The sequence below is a fragment of the Microtus pennsylvanicus genome, chromosome 1 (assembly GCF_037038515.1).
Source record: "Microtus pennsylvanicus isolate mMicPen1 chromosome 1, mMicPen1.hap1, whole genome shotgun sequence".
Lineage (NCBI taxonomy): Eukaryota > Metazoa > Chordata > Mammalia > Rodentia > Cricetidae > Microtus > Microtus pennsylvanicus.
Genome location: NC_134579.1, coordinates 179,872,387 through 179,897,198, shown reverse-complemented (window position 1 = coordinate 179,897,198; position 24,812 = coordinate 179,872,387). Strand labels below are relative to the sequence as shown.

The following is a 24,812-nucleotide window of genomic DNA, read 5'->3' as shown; positions in this document are numbered from 1 at the left end:
TCAACATTAGTCATATTTATTTTACTAAATACCATGGTTTAAAAGAACCAACCAGAAAACATACTTAAACTAGTCTAAGTGGACAGGGTTAATGCAACCTGTCTCCACGTTCTGTTTGTGGAGCTGGAATCACTTCTAAGTGATTACTCGTGTATACTTGGCCTTTTTTGTTGAGGCATTTCTCTGAATCAAAAGACATGAAACATTACAAGATACAGGCACTTTATGTTCCCAGTTTTAAAAATAAGCCTAGTTAAAAATACTTAACAAAAGTAACTAGACCAGAGTTTCCTACCTTTATTTCTAAACACTTTAACTGAATTGAAAATAAACAAGTTTAACTGGGATTAAATGGTCATATTTGCATATAAAAATCCAAATTACTACAATTGGAGAAAAATGGCCATTTGAATTCAACTTAATATATTCCAATAATGTGCAGTAAAATTTATACACCTAAGCAGCCAAGTAGCATCTGAAAGCTTTGCAAGAGTGTGTTAGCGAGAAAAGCAAAAGGTGCTTTTATTCCACAGTATCTGATTAAACAAAAAGTAATTTACAAAACAAAGTACCAAATGATACTTTAAAATAAATACTTCATCATTTTGATGAATATATACATAGAGTGTCCACTGGGGGTTTAACTATCTAAAAGTGGCATATCACTATCCAGAGGTGCAGGAGCAAGTTCACATAAATAAAACAGAGTGGCTTCACTAGCTTCGGCTTCAGTCAACGGTTCCAGGCGAACAAGCTTACTCTGGGTTGGCTCTTGGTCCGGGTTGCTGTCCAGAAGCTCATCAACTTCTATGGGTTTATCTACAGAGGGTATAACTTCTGAGGTCACTGTTGTAGTCCCCTGTTCAATAGCCGAAGCAGAGTTCCCATCGAGGAGTGCGAGAAGTGGAAAGGCAGTATACTGGATAAGTTGTTTATCTATAAAGATCAGAAAAATATTTTATATACCCAAATAAGAAATTGTATACTTTATATCACTAATTTTTAAAACATTTAAGCCAGGAAAGTTAACCTAATTTCAATTTAGCTATAACATTTGTCTTTTAATGTTAAAAAAGGCAAAAAATTCAAAGTACAGAAACCATTACCTCAGCATTTACATTTTGCTTTGATACTAGAAACTTAAAACACCACCACGAAGTCAAGGCAGCAGTCCATCTTTTTGTATGGAGTTTGTTTTCTGTAGTGCTGAACTACAGAATTGTAGGACTGAACCCAGCACTTTGCACATGCAAGAGCCTAGCCCATTCAGTTGTTAGGTATGACAATATTTCTATGGTTTGCATTAAATTCTGTATTGAAACTCAAACAAACCAAGCAAAATAACAAAAAATGTCCTACAGGAATTCAGACTACTTGCATACCTACCTGGTTTGGACTTGGATTTTCTTCCGTCTTCTGAAACTTGTTGAATGACAGTACTCTTGGTAGTTTCTAATACCTTATTCTCAGACTAAAAAATAATAATAATAAATTATAATATAAAAACTTGTTTTACATCTTTAAGGGTACAAAAATTTAAAAACTGATAAAATAATATCAACACATCTAAAATATACTGAAAGGGGGAGCACCAGAAAGGATGAACTAAAGAGGAAAATCTCACTGGAATTAACCAGACTGGCTAAGAAACTTGTCCTTAGGGTTAGAATAAAGTACACAAAATAAAAGAGAAAAAAAGCATTTCAGTACAGGATAGACAGAATTGTCAAAGACTAAAGACAGGAATAAATCAAATACAGGTGGTATCACTTGCTAATGAGGATAAAATTAAATATACATTTTAAACAGTTTTGATTAGAAATGCATCGCATAATATTCTTCATGTGACCAGAGGAGCTAGCAGAGAAAAATGCACTCAACAGTTGCAAAGGGTGACACAGTGACTTCTATGTAAACATCCCTGCTCTTGGAAGCCTCAACTGTGATGGCTTCTTCTTGTCCTTAGGTTCTTTAATTTCATTTCCGTTGATTCTTCAGGCACTGTCTTCTTCCGTTCTGATTCTAAGAGGACTTACATCTACAATGTTGCTAAGATGTCAACCATCTTTTCAGCAGTGCTCAAACTCTGAGTTGCAGACGAAGCTCAATTACTTCTGATAATCCTAAGTACATTTCTACATGCTGCTTTATGTATGGGTTAACAAACATGGAAAATTCCTACATTCTTCTGGAAGAAGTAAAGCATAATGACCATAAGATGAAAACTAAACCATTACAAATATTTAAGTAAAAGTAGTTCATCATTTAGAAGTCATAATACGCAAATGTTAATACATTTTATTCTCCTTGAAAAAGGTATTTACCAAGGATGCTGCTGTTGGTACTCTAATCTGAGAACCAAGATTATGAATTTATTTTTTTTACCATCCATGTTCTTATTCATTTAGTAGTGGTCACTCAGCACTAAGGAGTAAAAGGTATCCAGACTAAGAAAATATTATGTTACAGGTCCATATACCCTTGTCATGGGCAAAAGGATAAGTGATAAAAATACCAAATTTGCAATAACTCTGGAATCAGACTGTAATAAAACATCAGCCTTAAAATATATTTTTCATAAGATCAGAAAGCAATATGCAATTTTCTGTTTCTGATTATTTCTGAAAATTCTAAGTTTTTTGTTTCTAGAATGAAGAGGATTATCGAAGAACAATGACTCAGTTTTAGCAATAAACAGCAAAGCATATCACTAAATTAAAATACGATGTGACTTAACACTCAATATACTGATAAAATATTCATACTTTAAGCCTAGGTAAATGGTAGTGAAATTTGGCTTACTGCCTGCTTTGATTTATAATGTCTATCAAAACACAGCAACACATTCTTATATGCATTACCCATACCTGTTTAACCTACAAGTACAGCATTCACAGTTGTGACATAGAACACCCATAAAACCTAGTAGGTTTGCCTGTTTACAGAAATAGTGCACCGTATATCAATAACCCAAACAATGCACAATGAATGTCCTACTCTACAATTTCAGAGTTCTGAGAGGCTCTGCATCAGACAAGACAAACCTTCAAAATAGAGGAAAACTGGCCAGGTGATCTCCTTACATATGACAATAGAAAATTTCAACTTATCAACTCTATAATCATTCATATTTATTTGAGATGTGTCATTTTTAGATTAATAGGACAAGAATGTAACTGACTTCACTAATTCAGAATTTGAACTTGATTTGTTTTGTAATCAGTAAAAAAAAAATAAAGATAATTAGGTATACATATTAGATATGGGGAGTAAATTAGTCAAGGTAATTAAGCAATATAAAAATTTATAAGCATCTGCCATAACAGATTGTCCTTAAGAATCTCCTATGAATTTGCTAAGTCCTTAAGAATCTCCTATGAATTTGCTAAGTCCAACTGGAGCTCCTATTTGTTGAAAAAATTCTTTGGTTAATTAAAAAAAAAAAACTTTATACAGGTAAAGCTCCTAGCCAGCAAAATTTGCCTTTGCTTTAGCTAGTTTTTAATTAATAGACCTAAAGAAGAAAAATGAACCAGTTATTTTCAACTGAAAAAGCTGAGAAATTGTTTATGGGAAGAAAGAATATAAAATGCAGAAATTAAATTTTAATTATTTTTGTTTCAAAGAAGTATCTGAACAAGCCAAGGCCAGGTAATTTCCCAGCACTGAGGCCAATTTTCACAGAGAGTGAATCCCACATGTACCAGCAGAGTCGGGCAATGAAGATGACCCCAGACCCAAGTGTTAATTTTCCATATAGTACTTTACTATCTCAATCACGCATGAGGTAAGAATATAAAATGTTTTCTGTAATTGAGAGTGCTACTGCTTTCTATCCATGTGTACTAGGACTTTTCAGATGTTTATAGCTATGGGTCCTGAGCAACATGAATTAAAACTTACTTTTGTATTATTGATGTAATCTGTGGGATTCATCTGCACAGAACTAGTGAAAAGCTGAAAGACCAAACGAGAAAGATGGTAAGTTTAAAAAATATTTTAAAAGATTTGTGTGTTAAAAATTTTTATACAACCATGTTGAGTGAAGGGATGTCACTCCTACACTATGAGGTTTCCAGATTGAAACAAGTTTGGAAGAGCAAGAAAGCAGAAAGCAAAGGCAGAGCAAGCTGGCCATGCACTAGTTGGAATTTTATGCTGTAAGGGTGTCTCTACAGGGCGCAAAGTATTTGAGATAGTTTCCCACAATTCCTATTCCTTAATCTCTATTTAATTTCATATCTTTTCTCTTCCTAAACGTCCTGGGGCATATGTAGCACCAAACGCTGTCTCATGTCTTGAAACTAGGCATTCCTATAATACCTGCTAATTACATGACAAAATCAGAACCTACTGGGACAGTGAAACCTAACAAACACATCAGGTGGAGCCTCTGACAAAACACCTACTTCATTTTATTTTCCACGTATCAAGGGAAGATGTTAAGTGTCAAAATAATGCCAATGAGTTGTACTCATAGCCCAGCCAACTCATAAATACAACTTTAAATCATAAGCTTCAAAATAAGAATCATTGACACCCCCCCCCAAAAAAACATTATTTCTGCTCTCTAGGAGCTTACAATCTGAAAGACAATGCTAACATTAAATAGTCTACTCATAGACAATCCAGTTTCACAATTAGTAGAGCTTAAATACACTAGAGAGCATGGAGAACAAGAGCAAAGGGAAGCACAGACGCGGGCATACACAAGATGGCGCTATGTCCCAAGAGGACGGTCTGGAAGACAGTACTGAGTTACAACTGTAACACCAAGAGGTTACAGCATATTCTAGAAATGTTTAAGAGCAAAGCAAATAACAGAAGTTCTGACTTGAACAGTTCTAGACAAAAGTTTAGAAAAAGCAGTGCAAAGCCATTCAGTGCATGAGTTCAGGTTCTACCACGAATAAGATCCCTAAGAATAGACTGAGCACTGAAACAGACGTTAGGTCCACATTTTAAAAGAATACCAAAGCCAGTGGTTCACAAATAATGAAATGCAGAAATCATAGTTATCACAGTTATCCTTCTTTCATTCTCTTTTTATAAACCAATGAATGTATTGGAGTTATTTATAAGAATACAGGAATGTGGGTGAAGGGTTACTTTCAGGGAAAGACTCCTTTCTTTAAAGACCACAGTTGTCAAAAAAAAAAAAACCCTTGGATCGCTTCCCATTTTATTTCCCTCTCTTTTCATATCACCCATTGACTACTGAAGAGGCAAGGAGCTCAAATCTTTCACGGCAGGTGACTATGACTATTCTAGAGAAGTCTGATGCAATTTTGTACCTACAGACAGGGTGGTACCTGAGTAAGGTCAGCAATGTTTTATCCCTTTCTGTCTCAAAACCCTATTCATTGACTTAGGAGTATCTCATACAAGATAGATGGTACAAAATATACACAACCAATTCACATATAAGGAACTGACACAACTTCGTGAATTCTAAGGCTCAATGATTTCCTATTGACTCCACCCTGATATAAGAAAGAACTGAACTTGATAAAGAGAAGCTGGAACTCTACAATGCATTTGGTTTATATCTTGATTATCTTCACCATCCATTTCAGAGAACGAGGCAGCCAGGGGTAGATTTTAAAATTTATGACACTATAATCTAATTCATGAGAGATAAGTCTTGGTTGAGAAAAGTTAAAATACAAATTAAGGTAGTTTGTCAATGCTGTTTTGAAAAAAGTATCTAGTGATGAGATAAAGAAAATCAAAGTGATTCTGGTAATATATATCCCAGGAAAGTTAATATTACTGTAAAAATTAAGAATGCTGTAAATGGACATAGTTTTCAGGAATACAGAAAATTTTGGCATTGAACTTAAATAATCTAAAGACAAGCAGATAAGGCATCCCAAAGTCAGGGAGTAGGATTTAAGCCAAGTTTGCATTTAAAAGTATTAAGAACCAAAGAACCAGAGATACATACATTTCAGAACAGGATAATGTCAAAATGTCTTCAAAGAGGAAGAACAGAAAGACAAGAAATAGGAAAGAAAAAAAAGGATACAAAACGGAGTGTTCCAAAGTAGAAGACATCAGAAAAAAGAAAAGTTCTTCTGGAAATAGAATTGATTAGGAAGACAAAAGAAAGATGTGAGACCCTCATAAGGAAGACCCCTATAATCCTAGCACATGGGAGGCAGAAGCTTAAATACAAGGTATTCTGTGTTATAAAAGATCTTGTTTCAAAAGCAAAAACAAATCCTCTTGTAGACTACTCTATAGTACTAAAATACAGCATTCATAGTAGGGTTAGTTATTTGTAATTCCTCCAATAGCTCTTCCTGTTAAGCATTAGCCCTATTTAATAGATGAAGAAACTGTAAAGACTACCTTTCCATGCTGGGGATGAAGTTCAGTTGATATTGTCTGAGTAGCATGCATCAAAGTCTGTGTTTAATCACCCCAAAGTGTAAAGCAAAAGTAATGATCTAATGGTACATGCCTGTAACCCTACCACTTAGGAGGGAAGCAGATTAGAAGTTCAAGATCATCCTCAGCTACACACCAAGTACAAAAATGCATGAAACCCTGTCTTAAAAAAAGAAAGCTAAGTTTTCTAAGGCCAGTTAAATATTAAGAAGCACTATTCAAACCACGTGGTGGCGGCACATGCCTTTAATCTTGGTACTCAGGAGGCAGAGGCAGATGGATCTCTAAGTTCAAGGCCAGGCTACTCTACAAAACCTAGTTCCAGGACAGGCTTCAAAGTTACAGAGAAACCCTGTCACACACAGAGAGGAGAGAGAGGAGAGAGAGGAGAGAGAGGAGAGAGAGGAGAGAGAGAGAGAGGAGAGAGAGACAGAGAGAGAGAGACAGAGAGAGAGACAGAGAGAGAGACAGAGAGAGAGAGAGGAGAGAGAGAGAGAGAGAGAGAGACAGAGAGAGAGACAGAGAGAGAGACAGAGAGAGAGAGACTGACTCAGACTTTTCTAATTCAAAACAAGTCATCTTTCACCGGTCCAGCAAAAGAAAACTAAAGCAAAAAAACAAACCCAGAGGGACAGAAAAAGAGAGAGACAAAGACAGACAAACAGACATACACACCCAAGGACAGAAAACTGAATTGGGTTAAGGAGGCATTAAGTTATTTTCTCTAACAAAGGATACAAAACTGCAAAGAGCCACAGCTTGAAGCCTGGAGCACAGTGAATATTTAAGTTTGAATACGAATTCTGTAAATGTTCAACATAAAATTAAATGGATCCAAAGACCACAGAATTGTAGATAACATAAACGACTATATTTTAACACCCACATTCAGACTTGGGAATGGGTCTGATGGACTCAAAAAGGACTGTTAGATTATTGCTGTCAGGCTGAAATGGGTAGCACATGGCAGCTTAATTCACTTAACAAGATCAGCATGGCAAGGAAATCTTTAAAGAGTGAAATACAGTCCTGTGTGGTACTGGCAATTTGGGAAGGGTGTTTAAGCTATGTGGCAGACCAATTTTATGATAAGAGATGCAAATGATTAATTAACCAGAAATCAGACTAAAAAGTAAAAGAGGACTAATTCCTTTTAGCATCATTAAGAAGTTCTTAAAGTGGTAATACTAAGGATTCCTTTGATCTGAAAGAACGTTCATTGTAAGGCAAAATATTTCTTAGAATAAACAGATCTTAGAAAGAGAGGAAGGAACAAGCTTTGCGTGAGTAGGGCAAAGTTAGATGAATCTAGAAAGCTCTGGATAGGGTATCAAGAATGAAGAGAACAAAATCAAAATGGGTAAGAAGGTGTTTAGGGCCTGAAACCAGAGAAAAGATTATAAGTCCAGACAATATTGGAGTTAAGTTCACACAGATGGTGACAAAGACTGGAGAAGGGAATCAGACTCAAGACATACAAAATAAAACAAATATAATGAAAGGTATTTACTAGAAAATGTTAATTCCAAGTATTAACAAGTGTCTCTATGATACTCTGTGACTAGATGTATCTATTACTATTTTCAAAGATACTTTATTCAATGACAGTTTATTCTAGAATAAAATATACATAGAGTAACAAGTTTAGATAAAACTTGCATTTAGTAGTGGTAATACCGAAAAGAATGGGCAAGTGCTTCTCAGAGGTAGACAGTGGTCACACCCCAGTGCCCTATGTCCGCCTATTACACTTCCTAATAAAAATCATTAAATAAGAAAAACGCAGAAAGTTTAGAATACAAAAAAGTATCAACTTTAAACAATATATATAAGTACACAAACCACCAGTATAGTAAAGATTATGCAAAGTACCTACATCAACCAGGAGATCTGGGTCTATGCTAAATTGTCTTCCTGAGAGCATGGCTTGGAAGTCCTCTAAACTACAATCAATGCTGTCAAGGTAATCCAACAGCTCAACCCTAAAGAAAAAAAATAACAATTTCATATTTATTAAGTATTCTTGTTCTTCCATTCCAAACCACTGCTGGTGATCGAGCCCTACAGAATCATCCTAGTGACTCTTAAGTTCTTACCAGCTCTGAAAACATCCCATTTAAGATTTGCAATTGCTGAAAATTGAGAAACTCAAGTCGTTTACACAAATTTAGTATTTTCAGAAAAGATGTGCTAACATAAAGGTGTGCTTTCCCCTTTTTTATATATCTCTCTACTCTAAAACTCCTAATATTCACACTTACTCCTGTACTATAAATGACTACACTTTTAATACAATCTGTCCCTTAAAAGAAATTACACTAGTATACAGAATTGGTAGAGTAGCACAAATACTTTCAAGAATTTTTAAAAATCTAAAGAACTGCTCAACAAAGTTCTAAGACTACTCATGGGACAGTTAGATCCCTATGCCTATGGAGTTCAACTTTGATCAATAGAAAAAGAGAAAAGATGGGGTCAAGCATGTAAAAGGAAGATCACTGTACCACTATCATTATTGCTTTTGAATTTACAGAAATTTAATATCAACTTCCGGTTTATTATTGAACTAAATTATTAAAAAGTAATTAAAAACGTCTAGATGAATACTCACTTTCCCAAGAGGTTAATGTTATCATTCAAAATGGAATCCATCATGGTCACAGGATCCTCTGAGGTTAGACCGGATGAGCCATTTATCTGGACTGCACTAGACATGAGGGGGCTGCTGCCAGCACTTCCCAAACTTAATGACTCTCTGGCTAGCTCATTCTGATCTGTACTCTGAATGACAGGAGCGTACTCGTCTTCATTGTCATCTTCAACAATTACAATGTCAGGATACTGGCTACAGCTAATCATTAATATAAGAAAAAAATTACAATTTTAGAAAAGGCAAATTTATTTTCATTCTCTGATAAAATTCACAAAATACTGATTAAAACGTTTTCTTTTCTGGAATGAGTAGTTTAGACCAATTATGATAGTTCGTAAGACAGAAAACCGCTAAGAATCAAGGAAAAAGGTTTAACTCAAAATAAAAATGATCTATTTTTCTATTCCCTCCCTCCCTCCTTCTCTTTCTTCCTCCCTTCCTCTCTCCCTCCCTCCTTCCTTCCTTCTTTCTTTCTTTTAGGGTTTCTCTGGTTCAATACTCCAAATATGAGAAAAAGATTAGTACTTCAAACCAAATATGGGAAAAGAATTATTTTTCAAAAATTTTTAATTTAGTCATTTGGTAAGAATAATGATGGATATTTTTCCAAATATTATCTAATGATCACTTACTTGGGATCAGATACAACATCCTCATTCGTTTCTGGAATAACTGGAATATTTTCTTCATCCGCATTATCATCAGTAACATCATAAATAATTATATCATCTGAAATCCGCTCTCTTGACTTTAAACCTTCAGTCCTACTATGTGGAACCTAAAGAATCAGGAGAAAACAAGATCATATAGACTACTACAAAAGATATCATCAAATAAACTGGATCCATCCTACTTACTAAATGTTGAGCATAGTAAACAAAACAGCTTTGTCCTCTGCCCTTCTGGGACTCACATACTAATGAGTTATTATAATATCATTTTTACAGTTATGAAGTATATATCCATATTCTACTTAGCAACAAGTTACTTTATTATAGGAGACCCTGAAGATGACATGCCCAAACCATGCTTCTATGAAGATCTTCAAATTCTAAAGAACTTTTATAGATAAATAGTGAACAGGTTCTATGTCTTCAGAAATTTCAAGTATAATCACGTGGCCACTGTACTGACAGCAACTGTTCTATCTGAACCTGCTGGGTCTAAAGAGGTTTTATTCTTAGTTATTAAATAGCTTCACTAAGAGATATAGAAAGCTTCAACAATTCCACAGCTAAAGGCCACTTTGGCTATTTTACTAATAACTTGTTCTTTCTAATGTGAAGATGCAATTACAAAGGCAGTGTGATGGCCCAGGCTATTATGCAACTACTGAGGAAGCTGAAACAGGAAAATTCTGAGTTCAAGGCCTGCCTGGATTACAGAGTGAGTTGGTGGGATCCTATCACAAAATGAAAAAAGGTAGCTGGGGATATACCTCAGTGGCACAATACTTGCCTAACAAGCATGGCACTCTAGGTTCAACCCCAAGGATCCAAAAAAGCAAAAGGAAAAATGTATAGGTACTTTCAGGTCAGTTACATTAAAAAGTTCAATTCCCTAAAAGTAAATTATAATGCAAAAATTTTTGAAAGTTTGATATTAGATGACAAAGGTAAGAGATGTAAAGTGCTTTAAAATATATAAATTCTAGTTTAAAAGATCATTTAAAATATATAAAACACTTGAAAAATACGTAAATTTCAGTTAAACTAAAATGAACAAAAACCAAACCAAAACATTCATTTACTTCTATAAGCCTTCAATCCAAAAATCAAGTTACATCTACTTGGTTTAGAAAAAGAAGTGGGTGAACATTGTAATAAAAGTTAATTCTGTTTTGTACCAGAGAGCTAAAGATAAATAAAACCTCAACTGTTCAGTAATAAATCTGACAGTATTTAAAAATCCTGACATTCAAACTAACAAGAATGGCACAGCATTTTCCTTGCTGTGTAAGAACTTAGATTTGATCTCTAGCACTATCAAAAAAAAAAAAAAAACCCAAAAAACCAGGATTATCAATCAGAGAGCAGTATCATAAAAAGAGGCTTAGACTAGTTTGATGGTAGACTAATAGGCAATTAGAAGTCTATAGAAAAACAGAAGTATATAAAAATATTAGAAGTTGCCAGAGAAAAGCACCCTAATCAATACATATTTATCATAGAAGATGAAAAGGAACTAGGCAGCAGGACTTCACACAGTTGTATCACACCGTGATGACATCATCACACTGTTTAATTTATACAAGATCACAACAAACGCCATTTGTTTTATCAATTTCAAAAGTAACAAAAAGGCTGTACTGCTGAGCTACAGCTCACTGCTACACTGCAGGCCTAGAAGGTAAAAGGCCTGCATTCAACCAATCCCTTGTACCACGGAGGAAGTCACATTGCTGAGTATATAAATAATATCATTTATATAAAATTTAGATATATGCCAAATGACAACAGTATTCCTGAGTCCACACACATTAAACACCCATGGCAATAACAAATACTAAAGCTTGGAAATAACAACTATTTGTAATGATGTATCTCTTAAAATTACTCTAAAGCGAATAATGAAAACATCATGCTTTAATAGAGCTGGGGATGAGCACTTACATTATTATTCACTAAACGTCTTTGACTGCATGAAACACTGCCATAATAAAATTTAGTTTGAGACAATAAATATAAAATACATTAAAATTTACTTTATGATGGTGACTATCAGTTGGTTCTTTGACTATGTGCTGAAATAGATTCTTCTTCTGAGCTCCATTAGTGTTTAGAAGAAGAGGCCTGTAAATAAGAATATTTATGTAATTCCAAAAAAGAAAAAAATAAAAGAAATTTAAGGTTTCTAGTAATTTGCTCACAACACCTCAAGCAAACTTACTTAAATGAACAAAAACCTGCAATAAAAATACAATAGAAATTCTTTAGAACTACTCAATTCCTTACAACATACACTTAGTTTTTTAAAGTGGTATCTTACAATTAAAGCCACAGACAATTATACACTGCCACAAGATCTTGGCCTTCCATGTCATCTTTTTTTCCCTTCTATCTATGCCTTTTGTCAATTAGTCTTCTGGTTTATGTGTAACAATGGCATTATGAGCTAACATATTTATAAGTAATACAGCCTATCATTAAGATTTTAAAAGATTGGGTCGACTTATATTTAAAATAAACAAAATATTTGGTTCTTCCCCTTCCTCACAACAAATGACATAATTTAAAGAGTTCTCCTCATTGAGACATAATGCTACTTTAAACTGTCAATATGAATGAAATTCAATTATCAGTAAGACCCTTGAGTCTGCAAACTGACCATCTAGTCTACCTTACTTCTCAAAAAAGCATCAGTATGAAGCTGGGCATAGAGAATAAATCAGCTGCATTTATCTCCCAAATCAGTAAACCTGTGAGCATTAATATGGCATGAATGCAAAAGTCACTTCTATTTACGTGACATGCCATGGTCAAGTAAAGGTATCAACGTAAAACCTCAACCCTTTTTTAGTACATAAAACTACCTCATGTACAAAATTACTGAAGATGTAATTACTTTCAGACCACATGAAGTATGCCTAACACATAAATAAATTTTGAGTTCAGACAGAAACTTTTAGTATGTAAATATCCCAAAATCTGAAGAAAATTACAATCTCAAAAGTGTCTACTTTCCTAAACACTGTGATATCACTCTTGAAGCGCTAATATAATTTAACAAGCAGCAGCTGTGCTTTGATACCAGATGTATACTCAGCAAACACAGGTAGTCATGATTAAACACTAAAATGTTTGGAAGGCAAAAAAAAAAACAAAACAACTTACCTTTTACGTTTTAAACTCACAAGTTGATTATTCTGAACCAATGTAACAATAAACTGGACAATCTAAAAGGAAAATGTAAATAAAATTCTTTTATCAAAGATTCTATTCACATTATATCAAATCTTTTTTTGTTTTTTTTTAGATATGGTTTCTGTATATAGCTTTGGTTCCTCTCCCAGAACTAGATCTTGTAGACCAGGCTGGCCTCGAACTCACAGAGATCCGCCTGCCGACTCTGCCTCCAGAGTGCTGGGATTAAAGGTGTGCGCCACCACCACCCGGCTATATCAAATCTTTACATATACTTTAGATCATTATTCCCCACTTTCTGCCTACATGCATTGTTCACAATAAGTGATTCTAAACACACACCAACTAATGCTAAGTCATTGTAATTTCTCACAAATTAACACTCGAGATTTGCTGTTTTTATCAGGAAGACTAAAGTGTGATGCAATGACACAGAAACTGGTGTTCGATAGCTAATTAGTGGCAAAATGACTAACTCAGAACAAATCATAAACTTTCAGGTTCGAAAGAGTGTACTGGCCAATCTTATAAATACGACTTTTGCAATACAAATATGCTTGCCCAATTAACAGACAGTAAATTTTAAGCATCTGATTAGGTTTAGAGATAAATTTATAAATAAACCTTATTTTATAAGCTTGTTTCTTTAAGTAAGATATGGCCCAGCAGCACTGTTCTAGTATGTTCTTAGATATTTAAGTCATCAACCTCACTAGAGAAATATCCAATCTAAATTCTGGTGGGGTCCAGCAATGACTGTATTAGCTAACAGTTTAGCCTTCTAGGTATCATTTATGAGAACCCCTCTGGCTTAGGGGATGACCTAAAATTTTATCGTCAGCTTCCTACTAAAGATGTCAAGTGAAGACAGTCAGTAGCAACAAGAAGTGCTACAATGTCTGAATAAAAGCCAAGTGATTGGAGAACTGTTTTAAACTCTGTAGAGTTTTATATCTTATAAAATTTAACATGATTAAAATAGAATCATCAACTAAGTTTATTTATTATATAGCATATTCAAAGTTGAGCAGAAAAATTGGTAAAAACCAAAGTTCTGTTAGTTAATTATTTCACTATCTTTGCTTTTGAATAAAACAATACAGATTAACTAGTTAATACTTAAGCAAAATGCTGTTTTGTGAAAAATATGAACAGAGCTTTTCATTAAGCACTTAAAAACACCTGTTATTTTAACTCAATTATCCTTAACAGGGCCATGCATTAGAACTGCCTACAGAAGTTTTAAAAACACACATACTTGAATGAAACACAGAATTGAATTCAATTACGTCTAACCTTAATGCTATTTTATTTTACAAAACCAGCACACTATTTTGATCATAGGCCCAGCGTGACAACTGCTATTACTCTCTGCAATAAGCCTGGTTCACTAGATCCAACTGTCATTCATAAGCTTATTTTTAGCTCAAGTGCCTTTTCAAGCAGGAACAAGATTTATCTCTCCCTTACCCTTCCCTCAAAGGAACCTGTTGCTATGAGTCCAGTTTATTCATAAGCAAAAAATAGATACCATAATTACTCTCATGTTTCGCTTCTTAATAGCAAAAGGAAGCTGGAATGTAGAGATTAAATGACAAGGACATAATGCCATGGACAGATTCTAATTCTTCCAATAATTTTCAGCTCAGTATCTTAAATTTATTTTGTTATTTTTTAAACTATTTTTAAACTAGGTGTCCAATTACAGCACACACAGGAAAAAACATCATTGAATTCCCAATTTGGCCAAATGACTTTAAAACTATGCCGATCAGAGAAAACAGCAACACCAACAAAATAGTCCAGACAGTAAAACTGTCTACCTATCAAGCAAACACCGAGTACAGTGTGGGCCGGGAAGCTTCTTACCTTCCTAATGACTTGCTGCTGCTGTGCGTGCTTTGCTCTTAATTCTGACACCTCCTTCCAAAGGGACTCATTCTCACTGTATTAAAGTTCATTTATAAACCAAAACAACAAAGATTTGGTCAGAAGATCAAGCCACATGTTTTAATCAAGAAATCCAGAGACATTAACAACTCAGAGGTGGAGTAGCCAGGCAGAGGTAGGAGAAATACAGGTTTAAGAGCAGCTTAAGCTATACAGTGAGACATGTCTAAAGAACAAATACTAAATAACTAAGCTTCTCCTAAGCTCTATTTCCTTCTTCTCAACTGTATTATCTACTCGTCACAGCAATACTTGTAAAGAGCCTTAAGATCCATACTTGCATGCATACAGTAGTAAGTAATTTACACCTTTTGATAACTGGACTTAGTGCTTTTTGCTTAAAAATAAAGTTAAGTTTAAGCAGGATGGCAAGAATATACAGATTTGGTAACTGTTTCCAGAAACAAAGGGAAGAACCCTGACCAGCACATGACGGGTTCTGGAGATGCTTAGTATCTCATGTGTACGAACCACCTAAACTTCCATAAACACTGCTAGGAAAAGAATCACAATCTTGTTATATAGATGGAGTGAAGGACCTTTGCCCAGTATCATATAGATAACTGCAACTATTAAAGTAAATTTAGTTTGTTAGGCCCTAAAGCTATCTGAAGATCTGGATCAAACCCTCTAAGGAGGCAAAGAACATCTCTAAGTCTTTTTAAAGAAGGAAGTCCAATAACTTACCCAATAGCTATAATTCTTTTCCCTTTGCCTTTGTAAAATCAAAATTGCCATTATTAAAATTGCCAAACTAATAAGGATAATTTGACTTATTAGCTAATTTTAACTTCTATTAATCTCCCAAAAGTTATCTTCCTTCAAGTTATTTGTACTATTATAACAAAAAAAGGCAGATTCACACATAGAAGTACCAGAAAAGGAAATAGTTTTTAATACTTACTAAATAATCACTGTATATTTTCAAAATCAAATTTAAAGATGCTGCTACCTGTCTACTGAGGCAGAAGATGGTTATCTCTAAGAGCTAAAGAATGACTGAATGATCAAATCTTGAATTAGCTTACAGGATGCTACTAGCAGAAACAAGCAGAGCAAACAGCAAACTAGTTAGATAAAATGAGTAAAATTGGAAAGTTTAAGGCTTATTCAAACAAGGAATCCAAGTCCAAAGTCACTCACAATGAAAACATTTGAATCAGGAATAACTTAACAGCCCAACTGTAAGATAGACCGTGTGAAATAACTACTCTCTTGCTATTAAGAAAATGCCTTGTATATGTAAGAACAAAACATACCTACTCTATAAGTTAACAGTGTGTCAGCTGAGAAAATACTACTAAATAATGTCGTGAAACAAGATAAGTTATGTTTTTGAAGATAAGAGGTGTGTGTAACCCTCTCCTGGGTCTGTGTCAGGATCAAGTAGGACAACTGTGTGTGTGTGTGTGTGTGTATTATTTCAATGCCCTACTTTTTCCTAATAGACAGACCACAATGACATATACATTTTAAAGAAGTCATTTATGTATGAAGACCATAGGAGAACTAATCTTTGCTAAACTATTGTCTACACTATCAACCAGTTATATGTGATTTCTAAAGTGCCCTCACTTCCATGTGAAACCATATGAAGACTAATCTATGTAGAATTAATTTACTACATTATCTTAAAGAGCTGCCATTTCATAAACAAGACAAGCTTCATGGCAACATTACACATTCTGACAACCATAATTAAAGTCTACATCTACAAATTAAAAGTAAAGGGAAGTGATACAGAAAACAAAACACCGAGAGTTAAAGTAAAACACTAGACACTCTCCAAACCCCAACACACACTCCCCAACTTCCTTAATAGTAGGATTATATTTGGAAATATTTTTACCTTTTTAATTCTGAAAGCCTGGACTCAATAGTTTCTTGCTTTATCTGAACCTTCTGAGCACTACTTATAATTTTTGTTAAATCTTCCTGACGAATTTTATTTTCCTCTGGTTTTGAAGATGAAACCTTCCAAAATACAAATTTAAAAAATTAAATATATACTATGCCCCCATGACTGTAATTCAAAACTTCCTATTATGAGAAGTCTCTGTATCCTATTAAAGAAGTGAGATGTGGTTATAATTTCTAGATAAATTCTAGAGCAAGAACAAACTGCATAGCTTAATACAAGAGAAAGCAAGGAATAATCACTTAATTTTTCCCCTTTCCCTAGTCTACTTAGGAGTAAGTCACCATACTGGGATGAGCAGGAATATAGGGATCTGTAGCACAATTGATAAAAACACACAGACAGTAATTGGGGTTCAACCTGAAGCCAGAAAAGCAAAACAATCAGACACTGGCTCTTAGCTCTACCTCAGTCCAAAATGGCAAGCCTGCCTCCAACAATCTCAGAATGACACTGTGTCTGTGAGCTGTCTCCTCCCATCTTATATTCCTCTCTAGTGCTGGGATTAAAGGCGTGTACCACCCGGTTTCTATGTCAAACTAGTGTGGCAACTGGGATTAAAAGTGTGTGATACCACTACCTGGTCTATACGACTGATAAGTGGGGCTGTTTTATTCTCTGATCTTCAGGCAAGCTTTATTTATTAAAATACAAATGAAGTATCAGTACAAATATCTTTTTTATTCCCTCTGTCAATTGAATTTCCTATCATTCCCAAGCCTCTTTATCACATCATATTCCATATTAATTAAAATTATGTAGTAATACAGCTGCATGTTAGATGATTTTCTTTCATGGGCTCTTCACCTTTTGTTTTTATTCTGCGGTATTCAGGACTGAGCTCAAGGCCTTGTGTGTGTTAGATTAAGTAGACTTACATTTCTAGTCACTGGGCTATAGGTAGTCTCCTGCCATCTTTTCACCACCACCTCCCACTTTTTGGTGACAGGAACTGAAGGAAGAATTTTAAGGTGCTAGAAATGCTCCATCACTGGACTATCTATATCCTCACTCTTTCTTTCTTATACACCTCCTATGGATTTACTAAGACATCTCATTTTAGCAGAAGATAGCTGTTTCTTTTCTCTGCAAACTCAAGAGTAAGCCCTCCCTTGACAATGGGTAACTCTACCCTGTCACAATATTGTGAGTATTTTCCTTCTCTCCCTAAAGTGAAGACTGTACTACTCTCAGCACAGCTGAGTCTGAAGTAAGTGGTCGGGACAGATGAACAATTAATCAGAGATTTATTAGTTTAGTTCATCTCTATAAGGAGTATCTCTGTAGTTCTTCACATTCATTTTCATTATCTATATATTTGTTAGTAGTGATGGTTACTGAGACAGAATCTCACTCCATAGTCCAGGCTGGCCTGGAACTCACTATTTAGACCAAGCTGGACTCAAATCTACAGCAATCCTCCTGCCTCTGCCTCCCAAGTGCCAGGATTACAGGTGTGCACCGCCATACCCAGTCTGTTCCTCAGGTCTATAACCTCATTGATGCATGCCAGCAGCAGCTCACCTACCTTCCTTTTAATGTTCTCCAGCAAGTCGTCTTGGCCTTGTTTGAAGTAAGGATGCTGAAATTCAACAGGGCCATCTCTTTCCTGTTTTATAATTCCAGAATCGATATGTAATACTTTACGGAAGCCGTCTGACAAAGATTCAAATTTACATACTAAAATTAGACAACTGAAAAATAAAGCTTATACAGAAATATACTTCATTATTTTAGTGAGAAAAACTGGCTTAAACAGAGGTTAGTAGCATTAAAGGCAAACCGCTGGTCATACTCACACATATTTAGTTGTCTCACAAAGCTGGCCATGTTATTATGTTTGAAGTACTTGGGAAGAATTTCTTTTGCAAATCTCTGCTCATCCAAGACCAGAAAACTTTGCCCATTCTATAAACCAAACAAAAAGCCCACAAACGTCAATCAGCTAAGGTCCTCTGACGAAGTTATATATGTGAATCTAAATAAACCTTTCTAGATATGTTCAGACCAACAATCTATTTTTGATAATGTAACAAAAAGAATCCTGTAATTACAAGAACATTTTAGGTATCAGCATCAAACCAAAGGCTGCATCAAACTCTGTGAAAAAACATTAAAAGTGTGTCTACTAAACAAAAGGCCTAATATGTAGACAGTACTACTAAGTTATTTTAAAGCTAAAGTAAACTGACAAAAACAAATTGAGAAATCACTATTTTACCAGTATCCATAACATATGTAAGTATTACACTGAAAAACTATGAAAGAGCTTCGAAAGATTTCTGGTTACGAGATTAATTCATTGAATAGGGTGTGGTGCTGGTGTCCGGATTTAGAACACTATCTCCAGCACCCACCCCCTTTTACTTTCTAAAAAAAAAATACAGGCAAGTACAATTAAAGGCAAAACACTTAGGCACATACAATAAATATCTGTACATACATCGCAAATATGACTGGTGTTTGTGGATGTGAAAATACTTCAGAGCCCGTGGAACTGAGTTACATGTGCATCAGCATGTGAGCTGGGAAACAAACCTCTGTCCTCTGCAAGAACAAGTGCTCTTAACTTCCAAGGCACCTCTCCAGCCCTTAGTTTCTGAGGCAAGGGTCTTATTAGATGCCCAGGTTGGCTTAGAACTGCAGCCCAGGCAGATCTCAACTTTGTGATTCCTGACTCAGCCTATGAGGAGCTACAACAGGCTACATCACCACTGCCACAGGCCAGGCTGGCTTCTAGACTAATATTGAGAAAACAAGATACTCATATGTAAAACAATACAGTTGACCTCTTACCTGACATCATGTACAAAACTTAACTCAAAATAGCCACTAAAAACTATACACATTAGCATCAAAGATCTGAATCTTGCCAGGCCGCTATAGTGTGCATCATCAGTCCCAGCACTCAGCAGGCAGAGGCAGGCAGTTCTCGCCAAGTCCAGAACAGCCAGGGATACACAGAGAAACTTGTATGCACGCGCGCGCGCACACACACACAAGAAAAATTTCACGACGTTTGATTTAGAAATTAAGTCTTGAATACAACATTGAAATACAGGCAATGTAAAAAAATGAGACCATATCAAGTTTAAAAACTTCTGCATATTGAACATCGATAAGCAGGAAAAGCCCTCCCATAGGATGGGCTAAGGATTTGTAAATGAGGTATGAGACATATATCAAAAAAACAACAAAAATCCAATTAAAAATGAGCAAGGACTCTGATTATCATTTTCCAAAGATTCAAAATTGCCAATAAGTGCATGAACAATGCCTGACATTCACAAATCATTAGGAAAACAAAAGTTAAACAACACGACACTACTTCCCAGCAATTTAGAATGGCTTTATCAAAGAACTATAATGTGTTGAAGGTGTGAAGGAATTTGAGTCGTGACTTGATGGTGGGACAGACAATACTGCAGCTGTTGTTGAATACAGGACAGCAGTTACTCAAAACAAACAAAAAACAGAAAGAACAGACTTACCCAAGGAGCTAGTAATTCCTATTTTATATAAACACTCCAAAACTAACAAAGGACCTGAAGAGATACTGGCACCTCATGATCCCTGTAATATGTCATAAAACTCAAAAAGTGAAAGCAACTTAAGTGTCCATCATCTAATCAATGGATGAACAAAATGTGGTACAGAAATACTGAGAAATATTACTCAGATTTTCAAGTAGAATTTGACATGTGTTACATAGGTTCAAGTATTTGAATGGTTGGCCCCCAGTTGGTAGAACTGTTTGGGAAGGACCAGGAGGTGTGGCCTTGCTGGAGGAGGTGTGTCACTGGGAGGTGGGCTTTCTGAGGCTTCAGAAGTCCATACCATTTCCAGCTAGCTCTCTCTGCCTCTTACTTGTGAATCAGATGTAAACTCCTAGCTACTGCTCCAATTCCATGCTGGTGTGACTGCTATGCTCCCCACCCTTATGGTCATGGACTCACCTTATGAACTGTAAGCCTCAAATAGACTCTTCTGTAAGTTGTTTTGATCATGGTGTCTTATCACAGCAATAGAAAGTAAGCCATAATTTCAGTTTGGAAAGATCAAAGTTATTATACAGCTGGGCAATGATAATGTAATTGTAATATAATTGAAGTACACATTTATTTGATACATGGCTAAAATGTTTGATTTCACCTTATTTTAACAAAAAAATGCATTTACTAATATAGAGCTAAAATGTTTGTTTTCATGTTATTTTACAAAACACACACACACACACATACACAAAGGTGATGGATAAACCAGCCAGAAAATGATTATTTAATAAAGATGCTGGATAACTAATGAATGAAAAAAAGTGAGATTTATCCTTCAAATTACCCCCAAAAGTTTATTCCACATAAACTTAAGACATGGGAAAGAAAAAGTACATTTCTCTTCATAAAATATGTAAAAGAAGGCAATTTGGAACCACAATAGAGTAAAATATCCCAATAATAAATAATCTAAACACATGGGACCTTTAAATATTAAAATGAAAGAATCTAAGGAAAACAAATATAGCATTGTAAAGTTAATACTCCTTTAATCCAATACATTAAGTGTCTCAACTTTAAACTATCTTAATTTTCAAAAGATTTTTAAAGACGAAAATATGCAATTACAAGAAAAAGGTAACTATATACTTGTTATAAGGAACTCCTTTAAACAATAAAATATTAATAAAAATCGACAATACAAAATTTTCACAGAAAAGGAACCCAAGAGTCTAATAAATAGAAGAAAACTTTAGAACTCACTAATTACTAACAGAAATATAAATTAATGCAAAGTTTTTTTAAGAAAATATTTCCTACCTACCACCCTGGAAATCTCCAGGAATGGTAATATTCTCTTTGACAAAGAGATGAAGTAACCAAACACCTCATGCACAGCTATCGAGAGGGAATGCTGGTTAGGTCACAGTGGGGCTGGAGAGAAGCCTCAACAGTCAAGAGCTCATACTGCTCTCAGAGAACCCAGTTTGGTTCCTACCACTCATGTGGGTAGGCTCATGATAGCCCATAAACCCAGCAAATCTGACTCTCTCCCCTGCCCTCTACAGGTACCTGCACTCTATGTGTGTGTGCGCGTGTGGCGCGCGCACGCTTAAAATAAAAATATTTATTTTTATTTTGTGTTTGTGCACTTAGAAATAAAACCATTAAAAAAAGAGAGAATAACGTATTTCAGCTGTCCATCTAACATTAGCTTAAAATGTTACCTTTCACTATTGGCACTGCTTTCTGGAAAAAAATCCGTGACAGCAAAACTGAAAGAAATCTGTCCTAAGAAACTAGGATTAGCTCCAGATAACATTACCTAGAACTTCCTACTAATTGTACAGGGCAACACTTTGATATAAAACTAAAGAAAGTGCCAGGCTGTATAAAAAGTACACCGCAGATAATGGGAGAATTTGGAACTCAGAATCTTGTTAGGAGTCTTCTCTACCCTGCATACACACAAGCATTATAGTCCCCAGTAAGCCTGGAAATACCTATAAAAGGACTAGGTTCATCTAGATGATCCCTAAGACACTTTTCAAATAGTATTCCATCAGGGCTGTCCAACCTTTAATATTACAATATGACCAGATAGGCCACACTCATCGTTATCCCAGGACACCAGTGATACCATTCCAATCAAACCCATTACATTTTGTAGCAGTTTCATTGATTCAAAGATTATGAACTAATTGTACCTCTAGAACAAATACCCTACTGAGTTTACATTTTGACTGTCCTATGGGTGTATTAGAAATGAGCAGTTAAAATACAAACGGAGACTTAATAATGAGATGAATAAAAATACTTCATTTAGAAGTAGTAAGACTTCAAGTTAAGCACTGGTTTAAATTCTCCACATTTTAAACCATTCGAAAGAAAGTTATTAAAATGTTTTGTCTAATTTGAATTTATTAGACAGCCTTTCACAAGCCTAAGGATTCAATAAACTTAGCTTGGTTGGGGAAAGTGTTGCAGCCCAATTTCTAACGATAAAGTACAGCTGAGTAACAGTCTGTACTGATCCAGTCTTGTCAACCTTTAATCCTCCCGACTGACGAATAGCATGAGACATCTGTTTATTTTAAGTACCTGCTGGTAGTTGCTTTCCTTATTTTCACATCTTTGCACCGATGTACCAAATTCACCAAATACTTAATATACACAACCTGCAGGGGTAGGACACCTAGGTGACAATACTTACACTAGAAAAGGAAATTCTAGAAGTTAGTTTAGAAGACCAAAATGACACTAATAGTAGGCAAAATTGAGTGACATAGTTGTCAAGCTATCAGGTATTCTACTGTTCGCTATTAAAGGCATGGAAAACTGAAAAGTAGCTTAATAGCAAAAAGGAACACAGAAACAAAGAGATATCATTTATCTTACACTTAGCAAGCGCTGGGTATTAAGCGGTTAGTTTTCACTAACTCACCTCAAAAACTGTAAACATGAGAATACCCACGGCTAGGTGATCATCTACAGTAAGAGCCGCCAATCCCCTTCAAAAAGCCATTCTGATCATCTAAGAACTGCGCCCACTAAAGCAAAGGCACCAGTGATGCAAGCAATCACTGGGCAAAGAACCTTTGTGTGGAACGGGGGTGGGGGGGGATGGGGGGGAGGGTTCCTTGGGTCACCTAGGCAACGCATCCATCTTACGCATAACTTAGACCAGGCGAGGTACCGGGCTTGATTAAGGTCATCTTTATTTATAAGTAGAATCTGGATGAAACAGATCAAGGCAGCCACATACCACTCCGCCAACAACCACTCAGTGAAATGGAACGACTCGTTTTTAACTCCCCACTAAGTTACCAAGCATGGTCCTACTGCCACTTTTCACTAAAATAACCATTTAAAAAAAAAAGCCGATTAAACAAATGGTCCAGTCTCCAAACAATAATTGGTCAACCGCTACGCAGTTTTAGTCTGAGTCTGTACATTTTCCCTTTACCCTGACCATCATAAAAGATCCCCCGACGCGAGGGCGAACAATCCCCGCTGCGGAGGTGATTTCCTTAGATAAGACCCGCGCGCGCTCACCCACCCACCCACCCGCCCGCCCGCCCGCCCGCCCGCGGCTCCGCGAGCGACCTCCGCGCCCGCAGCGAGCAGACGACGAGGGATGAGTGTGCAGAACGCGCGGTTGCGGGGCCGGTTCCGAGCGCCCGGGCCGGCCGGCGGGACCGTTACCAGGGCGCCCCTCCCCCACCGCGGCCCGTGCGAGCGCAGCCGGCCGGCCGGGCCCGGCTCGCGGCTCACACAAAGCCGGGGGTCCGCGTGAGGAGGAGGAGGCCGCAGGCCGCGGGAGCCACCGAGCCCAGCCCAGCCGGTTCGTCAGGGACACCCGGGGCCACCGAATCCCCGACTGTACCTGGCTCCAGGTGATGAACTCATTGGTGTGGGTTTCCTCCACCAGCGTCCACAGCTTGCTGAGAAAAGCCGGCACGTTGGAACTCTGCTTCATTGTTAGCCAGGCGCAGGGATTCCGAATTCTACTCCCGAACGCGGAGGTCGCTTCAGCTGCGGCTTCGGTGGCGGTGGTAGCGGCGGCGGCGGCGGCAGCGGCGGCGACGGCAGCAGCTGCTCCCCGAGAAAGCGCACCGCGCAGGCGCGGCGGCTGGCGAGCCCCGCCCCCCTCGGCGCCGCGGGGCGTGCAGTGAGGCGGGGGAGACCCCGCGGCCGCACGTGACGGACAGGGGTTCGCGGCTCCACCCATGCGCTCGGCTCCCGCGCCGGGCCTCGGCGAGTCCAATCCAAAGCCTCGGGTGCAGCACGGGGCAAAGCGATTGCCTGCTGCCGCGAGGAGGGGTGGGCGCAGGAGGGGTTCCGCCTTCTCTTTTACCTATTAGGCAGGCTCCTTGGTGAGGGAACGAGGTGGGGACCAGGGAACCCTGGGTTGGTGTATTCACGTGGCCAGCGTCCGGGTGCACGGGCTGTGGCTGGCCGAGGGCAGAAACGCCCAGGGGCCGTTGAGTCAGGAGTTTGGCCGGCAAAGAGTCATTTGCTCCAGTCTAAAGGAAGGAATA

The 24,812-nt window shown here is 36.9% G+C and overlaps 1 protein-coding gene across 4 annotated transcripts; it reads right to left on the bottom strand.

Moving 5' to 3' along the window:
* On the bottom strand, nucleotides 1-24,383 carry Hsf2 (heat shock transcription factor 2). 4 transcript variants are annotated; one of them, XM_075946051.1, is made up of 13 exons: nucleotides 24,158-24,383; nucleotides 18,577-18,685; nucleotides 18,306-18,433; nucleotides 16,709-16,833; nucleotides 14,779-14,854; nucleotides 12,880-12,941; nucleotides 11,751-11,838; nucleotides 9,679-9,824; nucleotides 9,005-9,244; nucleotides 8,270-8,375; nucleotides 3,904-3,957; nucleotides 1,387-1,471; nucleotides 1-936 (listed from the first exon to the last, which is right to left on the bottom strand). In XM_075946051.1, the coding sequence occupies exons 1-13, from the start codon at nucleotides 24,248-24,250 to the stop codon at nucleotides 641-643; spliced, it is 1,608 nt and encodes a 535-aa protein (XP_075802166.1). In that variant the 5' UTR covers nucleotides 24,251-24,383; the 3' UTR covers nucleotides 1-640. The 4 variants fall into 4 exon arrangements, with proteins under 4 accessions (XP_075802166.1, XP_075802139.1, XP_075802149.1 ...); XM_075946034.1 differs by lacking the exon at nucleotides 24,158-24,383 and adding an exon at nucleotides 23,216-23,313 and having other exon boundaries at nucleotides 503-936; XM_075946024.1 differs by lacking the exon at nucleotides 3,904-3,957 and having other exon boundaries at nucleotides 24,158-24,382.
* Between the last annotated feature and the right edge of the window lie 429 nt (nucleotides 24,384-24,812).